Genomic DNA, 27,837 nt, shown 5'->3' on the forward strand with positions numbered 1-27,837 from the left:
TGCCTCAGATCTGCCCTCGTCAAAAACGCTCAATTATAGAGAGCTGTTTTACCCCTCACAGTAAACCACACTGCACCTGAGCCCCCCTTTATTTAACTATGAGGCTAGTCTAGACACTAGGATTGGTGATATGGCAAAAATAGACTATAAAATGCCTATAACCTCTCTCATGTTTTTGTGTCTGAATCTATTTTCTACCTTTAAAGGTGCACTGTATCACTTTTCTGGTGGAGGGTCCATCAAATGTTTTTCTCCTTGGAGATGTCATTGCTTTGTCTGTAATGTTTCACAGTATGGTATTAAACCTTTCTAGCTTCATGAAGACCAAACCAGAACAAGTTACAGGTCAGATCTGTGGAGAGGCAACCCCACTCACAGTTGGAATGTTGTTTTTGAACTATAAAACCACCTGTAATTGAATAAATATAAGGTAGAGATGTTTGATGTCATACTGTGGAACATTCCAGGCAGACTAATGGCATATCCACAGAAACAAGCAAGTGACCAACCAAAAAGTTATATAGCTGCATTACGCACCCTTTCTCTAGTACTGATATAGACTTGGTTTGGTTCTATTCTAGTCCTGGTTTAGTTCTGGTCTAGTTCAGGTTTAGTTTCAGCTTTAGTCCCGGTTCAGACCTAATTCTGGTGTTTACATGTGCAAGTGTAAACATGCCAATACAGGCCAACCAACAGTACTTGGTTAAGGAATTCAGGCTGCTGTGAATCAGGAATACTTGATTCATTTATGACATTTTGATTTCATAATGCCACTGTCCTTGTATAAAGTGTGCTGTAGTCGGTAGTCTAACTTACAATGATCGAAATACAACTATGATTATTTTTTATACTTACCCTACACAAAAGTACCTGATTATGAATTGAACTTACAGCCTTTCTCCCAGCTCTTCACACCTGTCCTCGTGTTATTGGTGACATTTTAAAGGTGTTGCGTAAAAACATGAACTTTAGGTCAAGCAGAAAAAAAAATTAAAAGACCCATATTTGGATTACAACACTGTCTATGGAGATGTTATTGCTTTTTCTGGAGTGTTCCTCAGTATCGCATTAAAGGGAGAAGAGTAGTAAGTGACAAGCCATTTTACATGTCAGATCTGTGGAGAGGCGACCCACCTCACAGTAAGATTGCATGTTTTTCTAGGTATTTGTTTTAACAATTCATGTATGATGGAAAAGTTTAATCACAAACAGGAAGTAGACTAGCCAGGCTGGCGCCACCTAGTGCCTCCAGTCAATTTCATTTCTCTCCAGCAACTAGGTCAGGAATCTGAATACAGTAGACGATTTGCAAAAACCCTGGAAGAGTGAGTTCATCAGCGAAGTGCCATACATTCTGTGTTGGCAACATCAAGGATTTAAAGTCAGAACAAAGAGAATGTTTGGTGAATTTTATCAAGGGGAAAGACATTATTACCCTTCTTCCTACATGATTTGGGAACAGCTTAATATACCAGTTAGCCCCATTAGCAGCGTATTACATACATCACGGCCAAATAGCTGCGATTGGTTAAATAAAAAAAAATAAAAAAACCCGTTAACTGCAGAGCGAACAAATTCAAACGCTGCAAGGTCAGACGGTTTCCACGAAGTGAAACAGGCTGATGAATCAGGCTAGTAAAAGACGACCCCTCTCCAGAAATGTTACATAGTGCAACTTTAATTTCTGTCAAGACGATTTTACATTATTATGAATCTGGTTTTAGTCTCATTTGTATTAGAGCAACAGATGACTGTTTCAGAGCCACAGCCCAAAGACTGTCTGGTATTCAATAAGACTGTACTTCATGACGCATCCAGGTCAAAATAATAGAATTTATGACATAAACATTTCTGCAGATTCTCACTTGAGTCAATACAGACTCACTTCATAGTAATTGGGAACAGCTTAGTCAAAGCAGAAGTAGAGCACAGAGGTCTGGATGCATAAGCAAAGACTGTATAAAAACAAAAAAACAGGACTGCTGAGTCACTACTGCTAAATCACATTATAATGTCAGAATACTTTTGAATGAAATGTAGCATCTTTTCAAATTTTCATTGGTTTAATATTAGGCTAACTAAAAAAAATACTAAAAGTGTGAGGATGATACAATCCCAAGCTCTATATTACTAGCGAGGACTGGTAATACCTATGATTGATAACATTTTTCTGGTTGGTTTTCAGATTTTTTAAATTAAGAATAGGCCTGTAACGATAATCAATAAATCGATTCATCGTACGATAACTTTTAATGAGCTCGATAACTTTTCCAGCCAAGATAAATTCTGTTTGCGTGCTTGTTTGTTTTCCTCACTCTCTCTCGCTCTCTGTCGCTCTCAAAAAGACTGAATGTTAGAAGCTTCTATCGCTCTCTGACTCCTCTGGTTTATCAAGCGTAATGACGCTTGAACTACGTGCGCTGTTTATCAACACAGCGAATGCGCAATTTCTGTGCGGTGCGCTAACAACACAAGCTAGTGCTGCTGTCAGAGTGACAAAACTGTTTATCACTGTGTGCCAAAAGAAGCCAAGATGCCGAAACAACACGAGTGAATGGGACACGTTTCAACAGCCACATGCGTCAAATGCAGCGAGCGTGCCAACGACGAGAAGAAATGTCTCAAACCCCAACAGCCAACATAAACCCAAACCCGAGCGACAGAACTAGCCTAGCGCCCGGGAGAGCCCGAAATCCCCAAACCCCACAAGAAACCGACATGACACCAGACAGGACAGAGGCTCCCTCATAGCGAAATAGTTTCCTGTGTCGTGAACACTTCAAGACCAAAATGCAGAGGCCACAGCAGCAGCCACAGAGAGAGGGGCCACAATATACCAATGTAAGTCAGGGACTAAAATAACTTTTAAGGGCAATTTTGTTACACAGACTTAATAATCCATTTTATTTATTGCTTTGGTTGTATTTGGTTCAGCAGTGGTTTATTCAAGTGCATTTTTGTGAACAAGTCCTTGCTGTCAGCCAGACACATTAGACTAGACCTATGTTAAGTCTGTTTTATTTAGGCCTATTATTTTGGGTTGTTTTACACTTCCTGTGTTAAATGTTCTTTAGAAAGTAAGGTTTATTGATCATTGAGAAGATGTATTTGCATTTTTATTCCATGGTCATTATATTAGTTGAAATTGGTCTCAAAATATCAATATTATCGTTTATCGCAATAAATTCTTGGTCAATTAATCATCCAGCAAAATCTGTTATCGTTACAGGCCTAATTAAGAAATTAATGAAATATCCAAAAGATAAATTCATAAATGAATAAATCATTTCTATTAGTAACTAGACCTAAGAACTCACAGTATTACAACAAAAATCTGCATTTGAACTATATTCATTCAGCTGCCTCTCCCCATCCAAACATTATTGGCCTATAGAATGTTGTGATGACAGCACACAGTGGTCTGAGTTGGTCAATAAGAGCTACTTTCTCTCTAAAACAAGAAACATGCAGTATACTTTTATTTGAACTCTATAAGGTTTTAGCAGCTGATGAGTCAAATATCAAGAACCCAGCAACCTCTATTACTAATCCAAGAGTTTTAGCAATAAAAAGTGCCAATACTGTAATCAAGCTTTGCCATTTAATGCTGTTTGCCTTTTCCATGTATATAGTATGAGCGTTAGCTGGTCAGTATTTACTACTTGGGTCATTGAACAAGTCCAACCATCACACCACACTCATTTTTATAATCTACTTGAACAGAAATATGTAAAGTGTTTGAGTCTGATAAATATTTGGTCTGGATATGAGACAGGAAAAGAGCAATGACAACTGTTGCATCAAGCTACAGCCATATCTAATTTTGAACATGACAGAACAATTTTGGAATATAATCATATAGTTTTTTATTGTGTTGTGATCAAGATTCTAATAACAATTTCATAAGACCCCATAGAGACACAAGGATAGGACTGAGAATCATAGGCTCACTCTCTAATTGATATTGCACATGAAACAGTATTTCTTTGTTAAACCACTACCTACACAAACTAAATATGAAATGCACACATTTGAATAATTTTAATAACCAAACCAGGTTTAAAACAAGTTTCTTTCCTATAAAAAATGTTCACAAAACAATTGTTCAAAATATACCAGGACTTTTATAGGTGGAAAATAGGGCTGGTATCATTAAGAAGTTGCCAATACGATACATACCTCGATACATAGGCCACGATACGATACAGTGCACATTCGATTTGATACGATATATTTCAAATCAATTTGATACGATTCAATAAAAAATAATGGCTAAATGATAGCTATAATGATAAAAGTCTTTGTTAAACCACTTCTTGTGCAAAATGAATATGAAACACAAACATTTTAATCCTCAAAACAGTGAAAATGTCAAATGTGTTGCATAAACAAGCTTCCTTCCCCTGAACAAGCAACAAAACTGTAGCGCTGTAACAAAATAATTTAGTAAAATATACCAAAAAATTCTCTTGACTATATAGCGATGAAGCAGCCCATGATATTAATACTGTATCATCACATTAAACAATACGACATACTGTATTGATATTTCCATATTTTTGCACAGCCCTAGTGGAAAATGTATCGAAAAAATTGACCATATCACCATTTTAGTTTTTTAGATATACTCAATCCTTTTTTGTCCTAAATCGAAACATTCATTTTGTTAATATTGCACAATTATCGATTAAGATAATAACCATTCCTGAGGGCACATGGAGAGCAACTGCCTGCTAACAAGATCTGATCTGTAGTGAATGCCATTTGAGCAGAATATTTTTTTGTAAAATCTGTAAAGATCTAGGTTATTTAGAAAAAAAAAGGGATTTCAATTGGGAGTGTGGAGCAGAACCAGTCCAGATAAAACCCTGGTCTTAAATCAGTGCAAACATTAACATATCTGGGCTGCAGTGACATTATAAATAAGTGTATTCTAAATATGCACTGCTGTGTGTACTGAGTAGGAATCCAGCACAGAACTGGGACATGCTGGGACTCTGTCCTCTCTGCAGAATCAACAGAAACATGTAAACTTCCCTCTCTACCAAAACAACAGCACTATTAACATAACAACATATTTCTGCAGATAATTAGTGTCTGGCAACCTGCTGTAATTGTTTCTAGTGTAAAACCTTTGAAGAACTTGAATCTTTAGATGCTTCTGACATGACTTTATCAACAAACCAAAACAACCATTTTGTTTTGTAAATGTTTCTGAACTATACAGATAATACACTATGGGGACAGCATATTCATATTATTATATTGTACTGAAAAGAGCATTGTGTTGTCTAAAACACATTTAACATACATTTAACAGCATTACTTTTTAAACCTCATTGTGGTCTCAACATCTTTATAGAATTAAGCTTTTTGACCAGTTTTGACCTTAGATAACTTTTAACCTTTGTAAAGCTTCACATTAGGATTTTTGATTAGGGGATTAGGGGTGAACCAATACAGATACTGGGTTGCTGAAAAATTAACTGGATTGGGTATCGGATGTCAGTTAAGATGGTTAAGATGATATCCTGGTTGGGTCTTTAATTGGATGTAATAAGACTATTTACAGGGTGATTTTGGCCTAGAATGTCTTGTGTAATAAGTTCACTGTGTTTTAAAGAAATAGGGCCATCCCTACACTGGCTTTAGTTAATATCGTGTTTTGGCAGATACTTAAAAATCCAAGTATCAGTAATAGTGTCAGAACTGAAAAAAATGCATCCCTGCTTATTCTAAATGTATTTATTCTTTAATCGCATTAAGATTTGGAGAGATCTGGCAATGTTTGTAATGGTAGGTACATCTATCATTATAAGTACTACATAGCATTCTGCTATTTAATTTTTGCAGTCTATATTTTTTAATAAAACTGTACATTTAGAATCGTTTGGGGGAATAATTCTGCTTCATGGTTTGATTTCAATTTTATCATTTGTCATCTATATTTACATCAGCAATATATCACAGTTCAGAAACTTGTCATCATGACAGACCTAGTGGTAGGGGAAACCGGAGGACTTGGAGGAAAGCTACACATGAAGAGAACATGCAATCTCCATACAGAACAATTTGACTCAGGTGACAGTTCACACCTTAGGGTAATGCAATACAGTGGTCCCTCGTTTATCGCGGGGGTTACGTTCTAAAAATACCCAGTGATAGGTGAAATCCGCAAAGTAGTCAACTTTATATTTTACAATGATTATATCTGTTTTAAGGCTGTAAAACCCCTCACCACACACTTAATCCTTTTTGCATCCGTCTTAAAACTTATCACTGCTGTTGTCCTTATGTTATTTTCCTCCTTCTTTATGTAACGAAGCGAAGATTAATTACATGGAGCCCTACAGCGCAGAGTCCTGCACGGGTTTTTGGAGACCCGCACCCGCGCAGTACAGCACCGCACCCGCCCGTTAACCCGAGATTATATCAAACTTTTGTGTTGCATACGCCACGGACTGAACTGAACCAAGACTAAACTAGGACTAACCCAGAACTAACCTAGGACTGATTCCAGGACTGAAGAGGAGGACTAAACCAGGACTGAACTAGGACTAAAACAGGACTGAAACAGAAGTAAACCAGGACTGAACCAGGACTCACGATCGGGACAGGCTCAGAGGTGACCGCAGGAGAAAGGGACGATGGACAGCTCCACACCTCATGGTAAGCGCAGCTATTGCCCGATCGCGCTGCACTTCAGAATCACACTGCTAGTGATCGAACATTTATGTAAATTTGGCAGCTGAACGCATTCTGTACTGCACAGGAGACACGACACGAAGGAGACTGAATGACAATGGTCTACCAATCTCTTAGCCAATCAGGACACAAGGGTAGGAACACAATACGTGCTCATACGCAGTAAAACAAACAAACAAAAAAAAAGCATGCAAGATTGTACTAAAAAAATGTCCAGAATAAAATTTTCAACAATTTTTTTGTTTGGAATGGAACCTACCTACATAAATGAGGGATTACAGATATCCAGACAGAAGGGCCTACACCCATTCCAGCAATAAAAACTAAGGACCTTCTTGCTGTGAGGCTGAAACACTAACCACTCTGCCACTATGCTGTCGAGCAAGCTACTTTACCATGCTCAAGTTTTTTGTGTAGCTTTTTCTCCATTTTATAAATTGTTCATGTTTGCTAACTGAAGTCGTGATAGCCCAGGCAGTGTGAGGTCTATAAATAACTGTACAGGTTTTTCACTGTGGGCTGTGATTCCACCATGAACACATCTGAACACACCTCATAATTACTGCCTGCCACCTCCATCTTTGTTTTAACGGGAGAAAGAAAGAGAAAGATGGAGAGAGGGCGAAGGGAGAGAGAGAGGAAGAGACAGAAAGAAAAAAAAAAGAGGGAGGAAAAAGGGAGAGATATGGAGAAGAGAGCCCGAAATGGGGTTAAAGGCCAGGAAGAGAGAGTGGAGAAAAGAGGGTGTGGAAAAGACGAGAGTGAGAGATAGAAAAAGAAAGCAGGAGATAAAGATGGAAAAGGAAGGCAACTAAGAGAGAGAGAGAGAAGTAGAGTGTGGGGGAAAGTATATAGATGGAAACATTGGGAAGGATGGAAAGACAGATAAGAAAAGAAAGAGACGGAAAGAAAGACTGAGGGAATGAGATGGCAAGAGAGGAGGTAAAAGTCTGTGTGTGGGGGGGGGTCGATGAGAAACAGTGGAGAGTGAAAGGAAGAGAGAGGGAAGGAAGTGGAGAGTTTTCTTATTAAAGGCCCTATACAGTATTACCCAAAATTCTTAATTCTTGTGCGCTTTAAGCCATTTTATAAAACTGTTACCTTGTCAAAAACAGTTGTGTTGTTTAGTTTAATTCACAAATGTTTGAAGAACCCTTTATTATTAGTCTGTCTACATCTCTAAGCTCAAAATACTTCTGATGTCATGTAGTGGTAGTTTTCAAGTTAATGGCTCCTTTCACCGTGAGTTCAGTAGTGATTGGCAATTCCAGGCCTGAAATCATCCACATCTACTAAAGGTGTATGGTGTTTAAAAACATAGTGGAGCATTTCTCTCAAACAGAAAACTGTTCCACCATGACATTACAAGGAGGTACAGAGCGTTGCAGGATTTGTGTGTTAAACATGTGTGAATGAAACTAAATATACCTCCAGGAATGTTTTTGATGAGGAAACAACATTATTACATAGAAAATATTGTAATAAGTGTGTAATATGAACTTAATATTTACTTTTAAACAACAATTTCTTATAGACAATATGTGCCCCACCATTAACTGAAGATAAATTGTTTTGTTCCATCTCCTCCTTGAATGCTTTGTGATTCATTGATGCATTTATTATTTAGTAAACAAATGTTCTTCTCAAATTTCATGATCTGCATAACTAATGTAAGTAAACCAGCCTCACGATCGGCCATATTGAATTCCTTCTTGTCATAAAGTTTAGCTGCCTCATATAAGATGCACTTGGGTGATAAACGTTCTAATGCCGTGGTAACAGATCTGCACTGATGAAAAATTCACTATGTTGGAGGTTGTATTTCAGATGGATATTAGTGAACATAGTGGGTTTATGGTTACAGGAGCAAGAGGAGGAAGAAGTGGTTGAGTGCATTATAATGAATTACAGTTCACATTACAAAACTATTACAGACAAGTGTGGCTAAAAATATGAGCACAATGTAACTGAAATGTTAAGGCATGTAATGTTTGACACTCTTGATTCAAGTTTTACACATTTATCCATCTGAGAGAGCTCTCACTGTTGTCAGGAAAGGTGGAATCTTTCAGCAAATACTTCAACTTGATCAACCTGTAGTGACACAACAGCAGGTCTAACTTTCGTACACCCAGCTGAGAGAACAGCATAGATCTCTCACATCAGCAAAGCAACAAAACAGCACTGTCTGTGTACACTGGTGTATGAATGTGTGTGAATGCTTGAGCAGTTCCTTGATGTATAAAGTGCTTGTAGTGCCTTGAAGGTGGAAAAGCGCTATGTAAAAACATGACCATTTACCAACTGCTCATAGCACTTCCCTCTGCACATAAAAAAGTCAGTATTTTTGCAAAAATAGTTTGAAGTGCAGCCAGGCGGATTATCTCAAGTTTGTGAATTCAGAAATACAACAAGAATTCATCATGGTAAGGTAAGGACTATGGAGGAAACTTTTATGGATGTGTGTTAAAGGTCCTGTATTACACCAATTTTACTCTAGTGAGGCTTAAGTCATGTTAGAACATTGTTCCACCAACAATGCTCTGTTCCACCTAGTGATAAAGTGGTAGCTTTGAAGCTAACAGCTACTTTTTACCTTTTGTTTAGCAGAGCTTGTAAATTCCAGGGCTGAAATTATACAATTATTCAAACACAAGAGACCTTCCTGTATTACAACATGACATCACAAGTTGGAACAGTGTTTTCTGTTTGAGAGAAGAACTCAGTCGAAATATGCAGAGTCTGTGTGTTAAACATGTGTGAATGAAATAAAACACAACTCCAGGTATGTTTGTGTTGAGGAAACTACATTATAACATTGATCAGAAAATATATAGCCCCCCTTTAAATGGCACAGGGGAACTACCAGAAGAACCCCCTCTATCACCACTGGATTACTCAATTAGACAATAACGCACATACACAGCAGCAGTAAATATGGCCAATCACATTATAATATATGCTGTGTATTTACTTGTGTAAGACGGCAATCTCATTCTCGATGCTTGTCTCTTTCCCCTCCAGAGCCTTCTTGGGGATGCATTTTATGGCCACGAGTTTCTGGGTCCTCTTCTCTTCAGCCAGGACCACCTCGGAGAATGCCCCCCTGAAACAGACAAGAAGCAGATGTTAGTCATTCATATAAGTGGTAACATATCTATACATTAACAAAACAAAGTATTAGAAAAAGAAGCAACCCCCAAACATGTTCCCCCTTAACATAAACAATCTGTAAACAGGCCTGTCATGATAACAATTTCTGAAGCTTCATATAATGCTACAGAGATAATATTGAAACTACTTTATGGTACTGACACAATAATAATAAAGTAATAATTAAAGTACAGTGTCATCATTAAATCATTAAAAAGCATGAGCAGCAACAAATACATAGCAGAATGAAGCCATAATTAACCATAGAAGTTACATTTTCAACTCAACTGCAGCTCAAAAATAAATGAAATCTCCCCACTTCACGCAAAGAAACTGTATACACAATAAACAGTGAGCTCCAAAATATATTGATTCAGCTTTCATATACTAAACAATAAGTCAATATAGTACTTCTCATGACAGGCCATCTGCAAATCCCACAATCAATAAAAATAACTTTATTTATCTCCGAGGGCAGTTTAAATACATTGAGCAGTTAAAACACAAGCTTATCTGGTTCACTGCTTTTCAACAATTTAATCCCAACAGCATTGATGACTGATTCAAATGACAAAAATACCTACTTTTTCCTATGGGGCAATAAACCCTACAATAACATAACACACCCGTTTTTCACTAAAATATAAAAACAAGCTGAGCTTGAAGTTTAAAAGGCAACATAATCTAAGCATGCATCGATCTTATCTTAAAAAACACAACATTTCTGTTTCTCTCATGAGGGAAAAATAGTCTGTTAAGTGTAATGAGGAATTTAACTGTGTAGTTTTCCCATGACCTAAATGAGAGCAGGGGCTTAAACTGGCCGAGGTCCAAACTGTGACACAAACCAACTGAGACTCTCGGACTGAACATTCGACAGAAAACAAGAGAGGACCAAAAAAGAGCAGAGAGAGGGCAGCGGGGAAGCCCTAAAAAAGATAAATTCAACAGTGAAGAAATGTAGGGCTGAATGATAAGAGAAAAAGATGCAATATTCATCATCATCATGTGATCTTGATATTACTGATACTTTGCAGTTTGCAGTTTAACAGTTTTTCAGTTAGTCACTCTCACCTTTTTTGCTGAAAATCAAACATGAGCACTGACACTTGTATTGATCACTGGCTCCTGAAAGTGTGTTGTTTAAATACATTTTGTTTTTGTTCAGTTTTTTTCTTGAATTTTCTGACTATATTAAATCTTGTTTGTCATCATGGTAACTTCTGAACATTCTGCCAGTAGAGAGATACATGTAAAACACCGCCAGCTGCACCCCCATGCTACTACAAAGTATCTATTGTATCTAGTCTCTCCATGGAGTTAAATGCCATACTGTGGAAATTTTAAAGCAAAGCAATAATCACCATGTAGACAAGTACATCGTAAAACTTCCATCTGAAAAGTTACAAAGTGCATTTTTAAAGTGTGTAAGACAGTTTTGGTGATTGTCTATTTTGGACTTAATTTGGTGGGATAATGCCTGTGGTAAATACAAAAGATAGTGTTATATCAATCAAGAAGTAGTAAGACATGGTACTTTAAACATTATTTCAATAAAATAAAGGTGTTTTCTTATCATTTTGTTTGCCAAATAATCATTTCTGTGCACATTAAAGGAGTTTTGGCTTAGTGTACAACATGGTTGCTGGGAGATGGAATTCCCTAGTGTGATGTCACAATTTACAACCAGGAAGTAAAATTTTAAAAATTAAAATTCTGCCAAACCAGGAACATTTTTAGCAAAATCTTAAACATACAACAAATATTTTTAGCTAAAGCTTAAATATAATGCTCTGAAGTGTGTTTCAGTAAAATGAGTAGTTTAACTTGTCATAGGCACTTGTAGTACAACGAGCAATTTCCTGTTTATAATCACGGGTAGTGGTCTCATCTGGTCTGGAGACAGGAAGTGCCTTCGTGGGTCGCTCAAATCTGGCCCTGGTCCAAATGTGAAGGAGGGACATTCCACTGCCTCTGGGACTGAGTATGTGTAAACGCCTACAGCCTGACAGACAAAACCCAGGGACAAATAACAGGGTCAAAACTACAGCTGATCTGACAATATGTGACTATACCTGTTCTACCACACAACTTTATCAGAAACTTGTCAAAAACATTTAAAATATGAGGTCAAGTGAGAGATACAGGACTACATTCATACCATACTTCATACAACTTGTACAACAACTCACCTTTATGTCACAGATAACCCTATGTCAGGTCAATCACTATTTCATAGTTGCACTGTTTTCTCTTTATGACCGCTTTTATTTTTAATTGTACATATATCTTTGTATGATTATGCCTTATTTGATACCAATCTCTTGCTATTTTTGCTACTTATTTTGAATTTATTGTTACCATCTATAGTTTGCTCTTTGTTATAATATATTGTGATGTGCAAGGTGTCGTGTAAAGTAATTTCCCTTGTCTAAATCTAATCTCCCTGAAGATAAGCAGGTGTTGCATTCAAGACAAGTTACAGGTTAGATCTGTGGAGGCAAAAGCATACACAGAACAAATGTGATTTTCAAGGTATTTTTAGCAATAAAAATACATGGATAAATGCAAGATAAAAAAATCTAATGCAATACTGTGGAACATCTACATAGAAACAAGCAGGTAACAACTCTGCCACAGAAACATAGGGTGGACATGTACACTCCACTCAGAAAGATCAGGAGTCGAACCCACAGTATCCTTACTGAAAAGCAGGAGACGGGATAACCACTCTGCCGCTCAAAACAATTGAATAGAGGAACAACCATTAGGCCATAATGTCCTTCCTATTGATTAGCTTGGACAACACCTAACCCAACTTCCCACTGCTGCTTCCTACTTTGACCATTTACAGGAACATGAACGAATAGGAGCAAAAAGCTTTTCCAAACACCATTACATCCTAGTGTAAACCGAACAACAAGCGTCTGACGAAATAACCAAACTTCTGCTTTTGTAAATACAGGAACATCCAAATGTCACTATGTATATGTCAACATTTAGACAGATAGATACCGTATTTATTGGGTTAAAGGTTTGTAGTTTGAGCTCTTAATGGTTTAAAAAAGGAACAACAATCACAACTGAACTGGGATGCCTGTAGCACTACTAATCGTATCAACACTAGTTACTCCTTTGAGCAAGTACTGATACAAAAAAAACACATTCACAGGACAAAAATTAACCTTTCCTGAATAGCTTTAGAATAATCTTGAGCTGTATCACAACAAGTTTAAGAGCACATAGACTAGTATACACCCATGGACCACTATGGAACATACCTGGACCACTGAGGGATTACACAAATATAAGACCACATGGCAATATAAAAGGAATTTAATGTTGAAAATCACATTGTATTGACTAAATAAATGTGTGTGTTTTTTATTGAGTATCAAGTCTAATACTTAGTACCGAAATCAAAATTTAGTATTGTGACAACTAGGGATGTAACAATAACCAAAAAATTGTGATATTGTATAATCAAAGTTCTCACAGTAATATCGTGGACCATCACAATATATCGAGTCTCTTTGCTTAAATTAAGAGTTATGGTGGAGCAATAGCTAAAAAAAGACAGAAGGAACTACATAGATCATGATCCTTTGCTTCATTTCAGTTTAGACTACATGAAGAAACAACAGTTCTAAGCACTTTTAAGTCTTAGTTTTTTGGATTAAGTTTTGTAAAGGCATTTTAAGAGGGAAAAGTAGCATATTCACAGTTTTAGATGTTTAGCCTCCACAAAATATCACAATAAATATCATACTGTGAGATGTATATCATGAAATTATCATACAGATAGATTTGGATATTGTTACATCCCTAATCGTGAGCCTCCCAACCATATTATGAGCTTTCCCACGATATAGCAATAAATAGCGTAGCGTGAGGTTCATAGCATGACGATATCATATCGTGAGACTTGGATATCGTTACACCTCTAGTGACAATACTAATTGCCAGTGCCTTACCCAGATACAAGATTGCATATAGAAGTTTTTCACCATATGGACAGACCATGCCTCACGTGAAAGTTCAGACCCTCAAGAGTTCCCTCATTGAGCTGCACTAGCACTGGTTCAGGATTGGCAGTAGATTCTGGGGTTTAGTGAGGATTCATAAGTCATTTTGGTTTAGTTTATTTCCCCCAGTTTTTAGCTGTATAAACTGTATTAATGCCATACTTAGAGGGAGTATTATGAAACTGGGTACACGTGATCCGGACATGATGAGGATACTATTTCTGATAATACTAGTTTTTTGGTCAGATCACAATTAAATGTATTTTTGTTATATTGCTCATTGTTCAAGTACTTGTATTAGTATTTGTGTCTAATTCTTCCTTCCAAGTTTCTTCCTGATAGAATTGAAAGTGTGAATGATTTGGGCAGGGCTTTCGAGGCTGCATTAAGAAGAGATAGTAAAGTTATGTCAGAGCCAATCTGAGATTAAACAGATTAAGGCTGAAGAGGAGCAGAGACTTGGAGCCTTATTTTATACAAGTGCGAGGCTACAAGAAGCAGATACTACAACAGAGGAGTCGGGAAAACTCACTCTATTTTTAAACCTGGAAAATCTAAAATATGTAGAGAACACAAGGCAAGAGATAGAGACACTTATCGAACAGGATGTGAACAGTAAAAGACTGGTAGAGGCCTCAAGTGATACTTAATAAAAAACCCTGTAAGTGATAATTTTACATTGGGATTGCCTCCACTGGGGCTGAATGATTTCGAAAAAATATCTAATTACAGTTTATGTGACAATTTATCCGCATTGTGATCAGACTTATCATTTATGTTAATAGGATTTTGTTCAAAGTTCACATTTTAAACGAAGAAGAACTGAATAAAAGACTGAACTATGAACTGACAAGAATCACATTTTAGAACATGTTTGTACAGATCTAAAGTACAGGGTTAGCAGTTTTTGTATGACGGGATATTTTGTTGATTGTGGAGGAAATGATGGCAAGAAATTGCAGCGATTTACTAATTGCATTCTTCCAAATTGAAGTTTTGATTCACTTGTGATAAATCTTGCAGCCTAAGCCTTCACTAGCACCAGATATGTTTTTTGTGCCTTATTTTAACGGTGTCAGGCAAATAAAATTAATCTGAAGAATGTTTGTGGTTTGCATAATATAAGACCTTCTTTCTGTGAGTGGGATAGCCTCTCCACAGATCTGACCTGTATAGTGTCCTAGTGTCAATTTCTTGTCTCCATGAATATAGAAAAGTTTAATGCTATTGAATATCCCAGGCAAAGCTGTAACAAGCAGCTGGCAAACCCTCCATTAAAGTTACTGATCGATTAGTAGACTAAAAAGGGGGCGTGGCTAAAGCTCTCAAAACTATTACATATCTTTGTGTATGTGACCTAAACTGCACTCACAAGACTACACCTGCACAGGAGTTCATGCAAAACAATTATTTATGCAAAAAAAGTACTACACTTGTGAATCGTGAGTTTAATGTCTTTTTACATAGACATACCTACAAATCTTCAGCGAACTCACTCACTTGTTGCTGTTGCCCCATATTAATTCTTATAATCTAAATAAAATGATTAGTTGATCAATACAAATTTTGGTTGACCAACACACCATCAACCGATTAATCGACTAAATGACTGAATGACTACAGCCCTACAAAACATCAATGGTAACTTGTCCTTAAAGGGTCTATATTACTGTTTTCTGATCTGTTATAATCTTGTTTCCTCACCAAAAACATACCTGTTCTTTCACACATGTTTACCACACAAACTCTGCATATGAGTTCTTCTCTCTAACAGAAACACTTTTTTTCCACCTCATGTGGTAATACAGGAAGTGTTCCACAATGTTTTTAAACTCCATACACCAGAATCATTTGGATAATTTCAGCCCTGGAATTACCAAACTCTTCTGACCTAAAGGTAAAAGATAGCTGTTAACTTGAAAACTACCACTTCATGATGCATTTTGAGGCAGTCTAATAATGAAGGGTTACTCAAATATGTGTAATAGAAACAAAACACAATTCCAGGTATGTTTTTAGGAGGTATAATATGGCTAAAAGATCACAAGAATCAATTGTGCATAATCTAAGACCTCTAGGCACCACAATAGTGAATAATACAAGTACAGATCAAATACTGTGAGAAGCTTCCCTGAACTCTTTAGTTGGTTTTAGATGATTCTTGAATAAACACCAGCGTTTACAGAAGGACAGGACGCCCTTATCAAGAGAGCAGGGTATTTATAATCTACAAACGCCCACGAGACACTGAAATAATACTGACAAAATCCCCCAGGCACACCCAGATTTACTGTACTAACACGGAGAGGATCACCTGATATCATAACATTAAAATGAGTCTAATATTATGATGCAGGGCTGTGGGCTAGAAACAGCCATTAGCAACTTTTTATTATTATTTCAGGTCTTGGTCAGTTCATTATGATATGGATTTTTTCAACCAATATCAATAACAATATCTGATTTTTGTCTACCTGTTAATCAGTACTTTTTTCATGTACAACGTTAACCAAGAGATGACAAATAGCGGTCACTGAATATTCTGAAATGTATGTTTTAAAACTCGCTGTATTTTAGACGAGTTGCTTTATTTTGAGGGGCAGAACAAGCACTCATATATTAGGTTAGATTAGTTAAGCCAGAAATGGACAAAATGCTTCATTGTGTTTCATCTCCTGACCATGATAATAAAGGAGCAATAAAACACATAAAATAAACTCAACAAGACAAAGAGAAAACAGACATACTGCACATGGTTAAACACTGACAATAAATAACAAGCATATATATTTTTTATTACATACTTTTATATAATTCATTTGAGAAATAATTGTCATCACAACTGAAATTGTCCTTTTTATGAACGCCTATTCAGAAACTGTGTTTATCCACATGAAACTAAAACATGCTGTCAAATAGATGTCGGTTATCTGAAGTGAAACTATTTATAAATTACTATTTGTGTGCATTAAAATCACAAATGCGTATCATCACATTCAGCCACAAGATTTACATGTGCTGTGAGGCCAATACTGCACACAAAATAATTAGGATTTTGCTCAAAAACAGTGAAACGTTCTGACATTTTAAACTAGTTGTTAAAGATAAACACAATTTATTTTGAGGTGGTTCTAAAATAGCTGTACAGTAATGGAAGCATGGGGTAGACATGGTTAAGTGCAAATATTTATGTGAAGAAGAGGCTACAGAGTGGTTTGGGTGAATAAAGTGGGCACAAAGCCAGTGTTAACAGGTTTAAGAGCCAGAAAAAAAAAGTTGTTTAAGTCAACTTGTGTTAGCATGTCGTGAGAAAGTGAAAAAACTTTATGTGAAAAGGAGAAAAGGAGCAGACCCCGCAGAAAAGGAAGTCTGGTCTTTAAAATAAGGTTGACTTCCTTATTTTAAATTAATAATGGCTTAAATTTATTCATATTCTGCTTTACAAGTTTCTCAGAGCCTTAAAGTAAAGTCAAAGATTGCCAGTTGTTTTGGTAAATGCCTGTCCTGAGGCAGATTTGGTTGCCAATCCGTACCAACAGTCTCTCCAACACCACTAAACACTCACTAGTGACACAGTGGTTGGTGCCTCTTCCTCACAATGACAAGATTCTGGTTTAGAGTGGGCATTTCTGTGTGGGGTTTGCATGTTCTCACTGTGCCTGCATAGGTTTCCTTCAGATGCTCTTCCCTACCAATAAAATCTTAGTGGTTAAACTAAATATATAAAATAAACTAACAGACCACAATTACACAGGTAAGGTGGTTGAAGTGTCTTGCTCAAGAACACTGAACTGATTGTGTTCAGTACACTGCGTAACTTTTCTGATGGAGGATTTGCCAGCTGCTAGTCACCACACTGCCAGTAAAATTATCTATTATAAATGTTAGGGATGGGCATGATTAATCGATTAATCGATAATTGATCATTAAGAATTTCATCGATTACGTTAATTTTAATCGACAAACCGAATGTAGGTTGCTGTGCGTAGCGTGACCAAACAGGGGTACGTACATGTAGCTCTGCACTCAGAAGGAGCGAGACACAAACAGTCGGTCAGTCTGCAGCGTACCGAAGCACAAATGCGTATTTAACGATGACCTGTACAAGAAATTCCACGCTTTCTGTTGCGTTCGGGACAAGTGGGAGGCCATGTGCACAGTGTACAAAGCAGCACATATGTTTCGGTGTCCAGTGGGAAAAAGCTTTACCTGGTGAGAGTCGCGCAATGTCGATGATGAGGACCCACCTCCTACCCTTCGTACGGTGTCCTGGTTTTGACAAACGCAAATACGGTCACACTAACCTGTATTTCACTGAATCATGTCTTTTAATCCAACAGAAACTGACCGCATCAGCGCACAAGAGCTGTAGTTTTATCTTCACTGAGTTTATGCAAATTAGCGATGTGGTTTTAAGCGCAAAACTGCATTAAACACATTATAATGTCAAACGGATTGATGTTAGAGCCCGGCTGATATATCGGCTGGCCGATATTATCGGCCAATATGGGCACCTGGAGACATATCGGCTATCGGCCGATATGCTTGCTGATATGGGCCGATATTTCACGTGGGCATGTTATACCTTGTTATAAAGCTTAGACTCTCTACATTATGTTCATTTAATCCAATTTACAGACAGATAAATGTCGTAATATGTGGCTCTGCATCAGTATTTATCTACGGTGTAATTTGTCTGTGTCTGTGTCCGTACTGTCCCTGAACACACCACCAGAGTGACGTCACTTCACTCGCGTGTGTTTGTTTACACCCGCAGCGGTGCGCAACACTGAGATTATATTCTTTTTTGGACAATCGGTTTGAGTCTGGATTAAAAGGACATTTATTAGTGCAGACTTGTGATGTGAGGAGGAGCCTGTGTGAGCGGTGAGTGTTGGAAATACATCGACTTTGAAGCTAGTTTAGGTTTTGTTAGCGATTAGCTGCTGTAGCTCCCGCACATAAACAGGCTGTTTTCTATTGGTCTATTGTAAAGTGATTATATTGGCCGTATATTTACTACTGGACCAGCATTGATATGTAAATGAGCTGTGAATAGACGTGTGAATGATTCACATTTATACATATATTTAATTACCGCGGTGCGCACGTTTTTACGGCTAAAGGCTAATAGCGATAGTTTACTAGCTAGGAGTTATGGGTCGGTCGCGATCAAAGCGGCTCTTAGAGCGAACAACGGGAGCCTGCTTCTTATTGGGAGCCGTGTTTTCTCTTTCTCTCACTTTTTCTCTTCATGCCGCATGTACACCCGTAGTTTGACAGCAGCAGCGGCTGAAAACAAAACTTTCAGAAATCTGCGTGTGCACAGGATAAAAAAAAAAAGTGCATATTTGGCTGCAGTTCAACATAAAATGAATAAACCAGGACTAATCTTGGGCTCGAGTGCCGGCTCTTAGAGCCGGCTCTTTGAAGTGAACAACCGGAGCATGTTTCTTATTGGGAGCCGTGTTTTCTCTTTTTCTCACTTTTTCTCTTCAAGCCGCTTGTAGACCCGTAGTTTGACAGCAGCAGCGGCTGAAAACAAAACTTTCAGAAATCTGCGTGTGCACAGGATAAAAAAAAAGTGCATATTTGGCTGCAGTTCAACATAAAATGAATAAACCAGGACTAATCTTGGGCTCGAGTGAAGAAGAAAGATAGAAACCGAGTCCCGACACTCAGTCCTGGTTCAGTTCTGGTTTAGTCCTGCTTACAACAAAACTATGTCAAGAGTCGCTTGGGAGCCGAAAGAGCCAGCTGCTTTAGTGAGCCGAGCCGGTTCTCCAAAAAAAACAAAAAAAAAACAAAAAACTGGAATACCCATCACTAGCAGTGACAGTAACAGTAGCTAGAATGTGATGCAAAAATGCCATTAGGCCAATCGACTGTATGTAAATATGATGTAAAGAGTCAAAATAACAATAAATGTTGCCTAAATAAACCCAATTTAGAATCCACTAGAGCCAAACCAAAGTTTTTTAATCAATTCAAGATTTACAGTGAATTTTTACATCATTAAATATATCGGCGATTATATCGGCTATCGGCAGCTAGAGCCCGACCGATATGGATTTTGTTGTGGCCGATATGAAACCGATATAATGGGAGTTGGAGCTGCCGATAGCCGATATAATCACCGATATATTTAGTGACATTTATTGTTATTTTGACTCTTTACATCATATTTACAGACAGTAGATTGGCCTAATGGCATTTTTGCATCACATTCTAGCTACTAGTGATGGGTATTCCAGTTTTTTTTGTTTTTTTTTTGGAAAACCGGCTCTTTTGGCTCGGCTCACTAAATCAGCTGGCTCTTTCGGCTCCCAAGCGACTCTTGAGATGCGAGATTGCAAGCAGAACTAAACCAAAACTGAACCAGGACTGAGTGTCTGGACTCGGTCTCTCCCTCACTCGAGCCCAATATGCACTTTTTTTATCCTATGCACACGCATATTTCTGAAAGTTTCGTTTTCAGCCGCTGCTGCTGTCCAACTACGGGTGTACATGCGGCATGAAGAGAAAAAGTGAGAGAAAGAGAAAACACGGCTCCCAATAAGAAGCAGGCTCCCGTTGTTCGCTCTAAGAGCCGCTTTGATCGCGACCGACCCATAACTCCTAGCTGGTAAACTAGCGCTATTAGCCTTTAGCCGTAAATGCTGCGCAAAGCGGTAGTTAATTATATGCATAAATGTGGATCATTCACACGTCTGTTCACAGCTCATTTACATATCAGTGCAGGTCCAGTAACAAATGTACGGCCAATATAGTCACTTTACAATAGGCCAATAGAAAACAGCCTGTTTATGTGCGGGAGCTACAGCAGCTAATCGCTAACAAAACCTAAACTAGCTTCAAAGTCGATGTATTTCCAACACTCACCGCTCACACAGGCTCCTCCTCACATCACAAGTCTGCACTAATAAATGTCCTTTTAATCCAGACTCAAACCGATTGTCCGTAAAAAGAATATAATCTCAGTGTTGCGCACCGCTGCGGGTGTAAACAAACACACGCGAGTGAAGTGACGTCACTCTGGTGGTGTGTTCAGGGACAGTACGGACACAGACAAATTACACCGCAGATAAATACTGATGCGGAGCCACATATTTGCACATTTATCTGTCTGTAAATTGGATTAAATGAACATAATGTAGAGAGTCTAAGCTTTATAACGAGATATAACATGCCCACGTGACATATCGGCCCATATCAGCAAGCATATCGGCCGATAGCCGATATGTCTCCAGGTGCCCATATTGGCCGATAATATCGGCCAGCCGATATATCAGTCGGGCTCTATCGGCAGCTCCAACTCCCATTATATCGGTTTCATATTGGCCACAACAAAATCCATATCGGTCGGGTCTAATTGATGTGGCTCTAGAGTCGTTACGGTTTATATGTCGTAAAGTTGAATTTATTTATGCAGATTAGTAGTGCAGATAGTAATAATAATGATGATCATTTTAATATAAAAACGTTAATGATTAATCGATAATCGATCGTTAATTCTTCCGACGATCGATTAAGAAAATTTCATCGAATGCCCATCCCTAATAAATGTATTTAATTACAAATGCTTTTATTGTTAGTTGTGCCACATCTCCACAGAGCAGACCTGTAATGTGGCCTGGTGCTGCCACCTGCTAGTCTCCATGGAGATAGATAAGATAAATCTTGCCAAATTACATCTCCATTTAAGGCGGCATAAGCTCCACCCAAAACTTTATGCAGTGTACCTTTAAAGAAACAACATGAAAGAAAGGCCAAATCATTCTGTCTGGAAGTTATTTTTGCAATAATCAGAATTAACATGTGGAATTAAAACAATGCAAGGTGTGGTACATTTCAAGCGAGAGAGACCTGAAAGACTGCTGAATGGTTGTATCTGCATCTGTAAATACTATTAACATACCTAAGGAGATTAACAAACAAGATAGAATCCAAAGGTGTTACATGGAAGTCTGCAAACCAAAATTATTATATAAGATCAAATAAAAAAATATATTTTATTTTCCATTGCACTTCCTACTAGCCAGGCTGGCGCCACCCAGTGCCTCCACTCAATTTCATTTCTCTCCAGCAACTAGGTCAGGAATCAAAATACAATAGATGGTTCACAAAAACCCCGGAAGTGCAAGTTCGGGCACCAGTCAATCAGCGAAGAGCCATACATTCTGTGTTGGCAATGATTCCCGAGATCAAGGATTTAAAGCTGGAACAAAGAGAATGTTTGGTGAATTTTATCAGCGGGAAAGACGTTATTGTCCTTCTTCCTACAGGATTTGGGAAAAGCTTAATATACCAGTTAGCCACGTTTGCGGCCCATAATATACGTGACTACCAAATAGCAGTGATTGGTTAAATGATAAAAAGTACCTGCCTACCATCGAGCAAACGAAATCTAAGGCTACGAGGTCATACAAAGGTCAGACATCTGTACGAAGTGAAACGAAGTAAAACCGGCTGATGAATCAGGCTAACTTCCTACAGCAACATGAATACTAATTTCTTTTTAACTGCATTTTGTTGTTGTTTAGGGTGAGACATCCCTATTTTCCCAGGACAGTCCCAGCATTGAGCCCTGTGTCCCCTGTCCCAGCAGATTTATCCAAAACCAGTGATTTGTCCCAGTTTTATACAAGAAATGTCCCAGGTGTCCCTAGTTTTGACAAATTTGATACCTGTCATAAGTAAAGAAAGACATAAATTATCGTTTGTTTAGGTAAAATTCTGAAAAGCTGCTTAAAAATTACCAAAATACAAAGAAAGGGTGACTCACATAGGCTGAGTGCGTAACAATTTTCCTTAATTACGCACTCTGTCCCCAATTTTATTATTACCAACCACTCCAAACCAGGAGAGTCACAGTTTTTGATTTTGAAAATCTGGTCTCCCTATTGTTGTTGTAATTATTTGGAGCAATATTTGTAATCACAATTAAAAAAATATTCATTGCATAACCCTAATGGCATTAATAAAAACACAAACAAGTTAAAATCACCAACATTTGTAGTCAACACCAGTGTAATATGGCAAAAAGTGCAGATTTAAACACTTCTATATAAAGCTCTGGTCTTTTGTCCCCATCTGCTCCAATCTCTTCAGAGCCAGAGACAACATATGCTGAGCTACGAACACATTTTAAAACCAGACCATTTTAGCATCTTTGTTTTGTGCGGTGAGAAATATGTTTGAGTGTTGTCCAAGTGTTTTTGTTACAGAGAATATAGCACATTTTAGTGGCGTATGCTCCATCTGTCCCGGTGAAAAGCTGGTCAGGGGGTAGCATACAGACTGGAGACACTAACAATGCTATCAGCGCTAACAGTGCTAAGAGTTCAGGGGTCAGAGAGAGACAGGGAACAGCCATCTGTGCGCGGAGGAAAAGGGAAGATCTGGTCATGCTGTGGCAACAAAAATGATTTTAAAACTTCTTGTACATGCTCCTCCAGTCTCATTTTAGCAACAAAGTTTAAATTTATCAAGTGAACTCTATCAATCAAGCAGAAGTATTTATTTTGGGGATAATTTCTGCTTTGCTGGGCCAGCCATTTTTTTTTTACTGATTATATTTTGTCATAGTTTTTGTAATACCACAGAATCAGATTTGTTTTTTTTTCCCAGTGACTCACGTAAAACAAGCTCACTGGTCATCCATCATTGTGAATAACATATAACAAGTTTAGTGCTACGTTCATTGTTTTTGCAGATTTTCCTTATGTTCTTCAATGTTTCCTCACAAGCAGCAATATTTGTTTTGCTAAAGTCAGACCACACGTGTCCCTGATTGGCTATTTGTCAATTACATCCATGAATCACCGATGAATCATGGGCAGATTCATCGCTGACCAGACTCATCTTCATTAAGTATTAAAGAAGTGTCTTTTCTGGATTCCAGGCAAAAAACAAAATATAATCAAGACAAAACTGTAACTAGCCTCCAAATATTTTAGCTGACTAATAAAAACTCAGCTAAAGTAAACAGACAAGTTACAATCACTGACTTGAGGCTCTTAATCGCCGCATCTACAGTCAGAGTCAGAGTTCGGACTCTCTCAGGTTGGGGCTTTTTTATCCAGAGGTCCACAGCCAAATTTATTTTAAGTGACGCACAAGCCTGTTTTGTTTGTGTTCAGGAATCTAAGGTTGAATGCCATTGTTATTCCGTTTTAATAAGAAAAGAATCAGGATAGATGACAGCTGCCCCCATATTGCCAAGCCCTAGTTCCAGCCAGCTTCAAATCTGGTTAAACTTTACGCTATCCAGGACTAAACCAGGACCACGCCTGATCCACCATCAGGACTAAAGTGGGCTCAAAGCAGGACACCACAGGGACAAGTGTGAATCCGCTCTTAAACCATATGATTCATGTATTGCTCTTTTTGGTGTAAAGAGGCCAGTTGAGGTCACTCTTGTAATGCTGCCAGAGCCAAACACACAGTCCAGTCCTCCGAGTTTAGTTTGAAGAGAGTTTCAGTTTCAGAGCAGATGGAGAAAGACTGAGGCTGAGTCCTGGAAGAATAGAAACGCGAATGAACCAGGTCAGGGCCACAGGGCTAAACACACACAGACTTTCATGTTTACAATTAACTAAGAGAAAAATAAGGGTTTCACTTTTACGTAAGAGGCTCTGAACAGCATGATCGTACAATGGAGATGGCATAGTTCACAGTTCTGTTCATAATTCTGTTTTGGTCACAGACTTGGTTTGGCCTTGTCCTAGTCTTGGTTTAGTTTTGGTCTTGTCCTCCTGGTTTAGTTTTGTGTTTAGTTCCCTTTGTAACCTTATTCTCATTAGGGATGCACCGAAACAGATACTGGTATTGAATATCGGCGCAGATCCATGAAAGCCTGCTGAATCGGGTATCAGCTTCAAAATATCGGTTCTGCTGATATCTGGTTTGGACTATCAATTGATGTAATAAGACTATTACTAATCCTAGCTGGTCCAGAAAATTTGCATAATGTTTGAGCTTTTAATATAAAAAAGTTGTTCTGTAGTTTCTTCATACACATAACACATTTTGTCGTACAACATTTCTTGTTTTTAGGAAAATGAAGTCTATTTTTAGTCCCTGCACTGGTATCTGTAGATTAGGGGTGTGCAAAAATATCAAAATATCGATATATCGTATTGTTTAATGTGATGATACAGTATCAATATCGGGTACTGCTGTATTAATATATCTCTTAGAGTATATTTTTGGTATATTCTACTAAATTATTTTGTTACAACGGTACAGTTTTGTTGCTTGTTCAGAGGAAGGAAACTCAGTTATGCAACACATTTGATATTTTCACTGTTTTGATGATTAAAATGTTTGTGTTTCATATGAACTTTGCACAAGAAGTAGTTTGACAAAGACTTTTAGCATCACAGCCATGATTTAGCCTTTATTTTTTATTGAACCGTATCGAATTGATTTGAACTATATCGTATGAAATCGAAAGTGCACTGTACTGAGATATGTATCGTATCGTGGCCTATGTATCGAGGTATGTATTGTATCGGCAACTTCTTAATAATACCCAGCCCTACTGTAGATATTGGGTTTTGGTAAATACTTACAGCCATGGTATCAGAATTGGTATCAGAACTGAAAAAAACTGGACTGGCACATCTCTAATTCCCATATTATCATGAAAATACATACTAGAAAATGCTCCCCTTGTTTCCTGGTAATTTACAGAGTTTTGGGGTTTTAGTGTATTTTGCCAATCCTGCAAATCTGAATCATATGAACTGTAGTACTAAGAAAAAAAAAAGAAATAACGTTATCCTTAGCGCTTTCATGTTTGTGTCTTTGAGATTTACGACTCCTCTGAATTTCGAGGAATGCTCCACTGAATTAAGAACGGCTTTAATTCTCTTACATCTCCTTATCCTAAAGCTTAGAAGTGCTACTGTCTGCCAAAGTTAAAAGAAGAAATTATAGCATGGATTGGCCCAGAAAGATAATGATTTAAAATGCTGTACATAATAAAAGGCATATTAAAATAACTTATTGGTGTCATTGAAAAGTGTTCTTATTATAAAATAAAGCCAATGGAAATAAGATCTATACAAGGAAACAAGTGAACTTTTTATCCATGTTGAAATGCCACGCAGGAAAAATTGGCAAGGATTTGAGTGAGTTTGACAAATCTGGAATGGCTAGAGATGACTGGCTCAGAGACATTTTAGCTTTTATGGTCAGCAGTCGTTTCCAACACAGAGATCTTTAGACCTGGACCTGGCACTACGGAGCAGGATCACTGTCTAGCAGGTTACATGCCACGAACGCATAACCTGCTCCAGCAATTCCAGGTCTGAAATCATCCCAGTGATTCTAGTGCAGGTGTATGGACCTTAAAAACACAGTGGAGCACCTGTATCACCACATGATATCACAACGTGGAACAGCGTGTTTTCAGTTTGAGAGAATAGCCTAAATATGTAAGGTATGTGTGTTAAAAATGTGTAAATGAAACAAAACACAACTCCAGATATGTTATGATGAGGAAACAACATTAATAGATCAGAATATAGCGTAATATGGGCCCTTTAAGATAAGTATATGTCCCAGAATCGAGCTGCAGGTACAAGTTGATACTACTACTTTGTGAAGTTTCGCTCAGCTCAAAATAACCATCAGTGCTCTCAGTTTTCATGAGTTCAGTGCAACAATATGCTTCAACTTCACGACTTCAGCCTTGTCATGCACTAAAATGCTTGTGGTTAAAGGTGTGATGGTTCAGACTTCACACAAATGATCTCACCATTGTCACTATTATGTGTAAAAGGTTTGCCTCTAGGCATTCTCAGAAATGACCACTTTAGTGTTGCACAAATGCATTCTGATATTGAACCACTTAACAGCTCAGAACAGCACACAAAAGCACAGAACTGGCCTAAGTGCAGAGCCAACCACCCCAATTAAACATTTATGTGTTAACTAGAAACAGATAAATACCAAACAGTTCATGTTAATTATACTGCAGTATTCAAATGCCATTACGCCTCCAAATACACAACTGAATACCATGAGAAACATAAAGCATTTCCCTCTCCAGGCTATCACTGGAAAAGGTTATCACTAAATGTTACAGCTCACTTGGCTGTAAGAACAAAAAATACTTATCCCAATTGTGATACTCCCATGATATTATGCCAATCCATCAGACAGTTCGAATAACCCAGAGTCCTGGTCAAACATGTAGTGTTCAAACAGTCACATAGCCACTGTGAAATGTCTATGAAGAAGCAGGGTAAAACAGCTGTACACTTTTGAACAAGAAGTTAATGGAGGTGCTTCTGTTATTAAGATATTTAGATCAATATTGCAATTACATTGAACAAAATGTAAATTAATGCTAGGCAAGTTATAGTTTAAATACCCAGAAAAAAGCATGCCTTCTTTAACCACAAAACATCTACCCTTTTTTGAATGACAATACTACGAATTTGAAAACGTAAACAATATAATTTATATTCTTTATTATGTCCCCAAAACAAACATGACATTATCATTTTGCTATGTTAACAAGCTCATCTGTAACGAAAGAGATCATTATGTGAAACGTAAATACCCTGAACAAACAGATTGCGGCCAACATCGCCCTATATGCATCATGGGACATATTTAGACATTTAAAGTCTATAGTGAACTCTGACTCTTTTCTCCATTGGCCCTAGGCGGTCAAGTGACTGCTCTACATAAACGACAGGGAAACACTGTTAATCCATAGTTACCATTGATCTAAACATGACATCAGCCTCTGCACCGTGGACTTCCTCTCACATGATCCTGCCTCTCTCCATGCCCTGAGCATGCAGCAAAGCATTCTGGGAGGTGTTAAACTAGGTCTAAATGAGAACTAAACTAGGACTAACGAGGAGTAAATGAGAATTAAATGAGGACTAAACAAGGACTAAATCAAACCTATGGTGCATGGTAGCTGCTGGTA

At 37.8% G+C, this 27,837-nt stretch overlaps 1 protein-coding gene across 2 annotated transcripts in view; it reads right to left on the reverse strand.

Moving 5' to 3' along the window:
• Positions 1–27,837, reverse strand: part of camk1b (calcium/calmodulin-dependent protein kinase Ib) — a 54,368-nt gene that overhangs the window by 11,088 nt on the left and 15,443 nt on the right. For both annotated transcript variants that reach the window (XM_020933871.2, XM_020933870.2), the window contains exon 3: positions 9,680–9,811. In XM_020933871.2, the coding sequence (XP_020789530.1) occupies positions 9,680–9,811 (132 nt within the window). The remainder of the gene's footprint in view (positions 1–9,679; positions 9,812–27,837) is intronic.

The sequence above is a fragment of the Boleophthalmus pectinirostris genome, unplaced genomic scaffold (genome assembly GCF_026225935.1).
Source record: "Boleophthalmus pectinirostris isolate CB_2022bp ecotype Guang Dong unplaced genomic scaffold, ASM2622593v1 HiC_scaffold_3, whole genome shotgun sequence".
In the NCBI taxonomy this organism is placed as follows: Eukaryota; Metazoa; Chordata; class Actinopteri; order Gobiiformes; family Gobiidae; genus Boleophthalmus; species Boleophthalmus pectinirostris.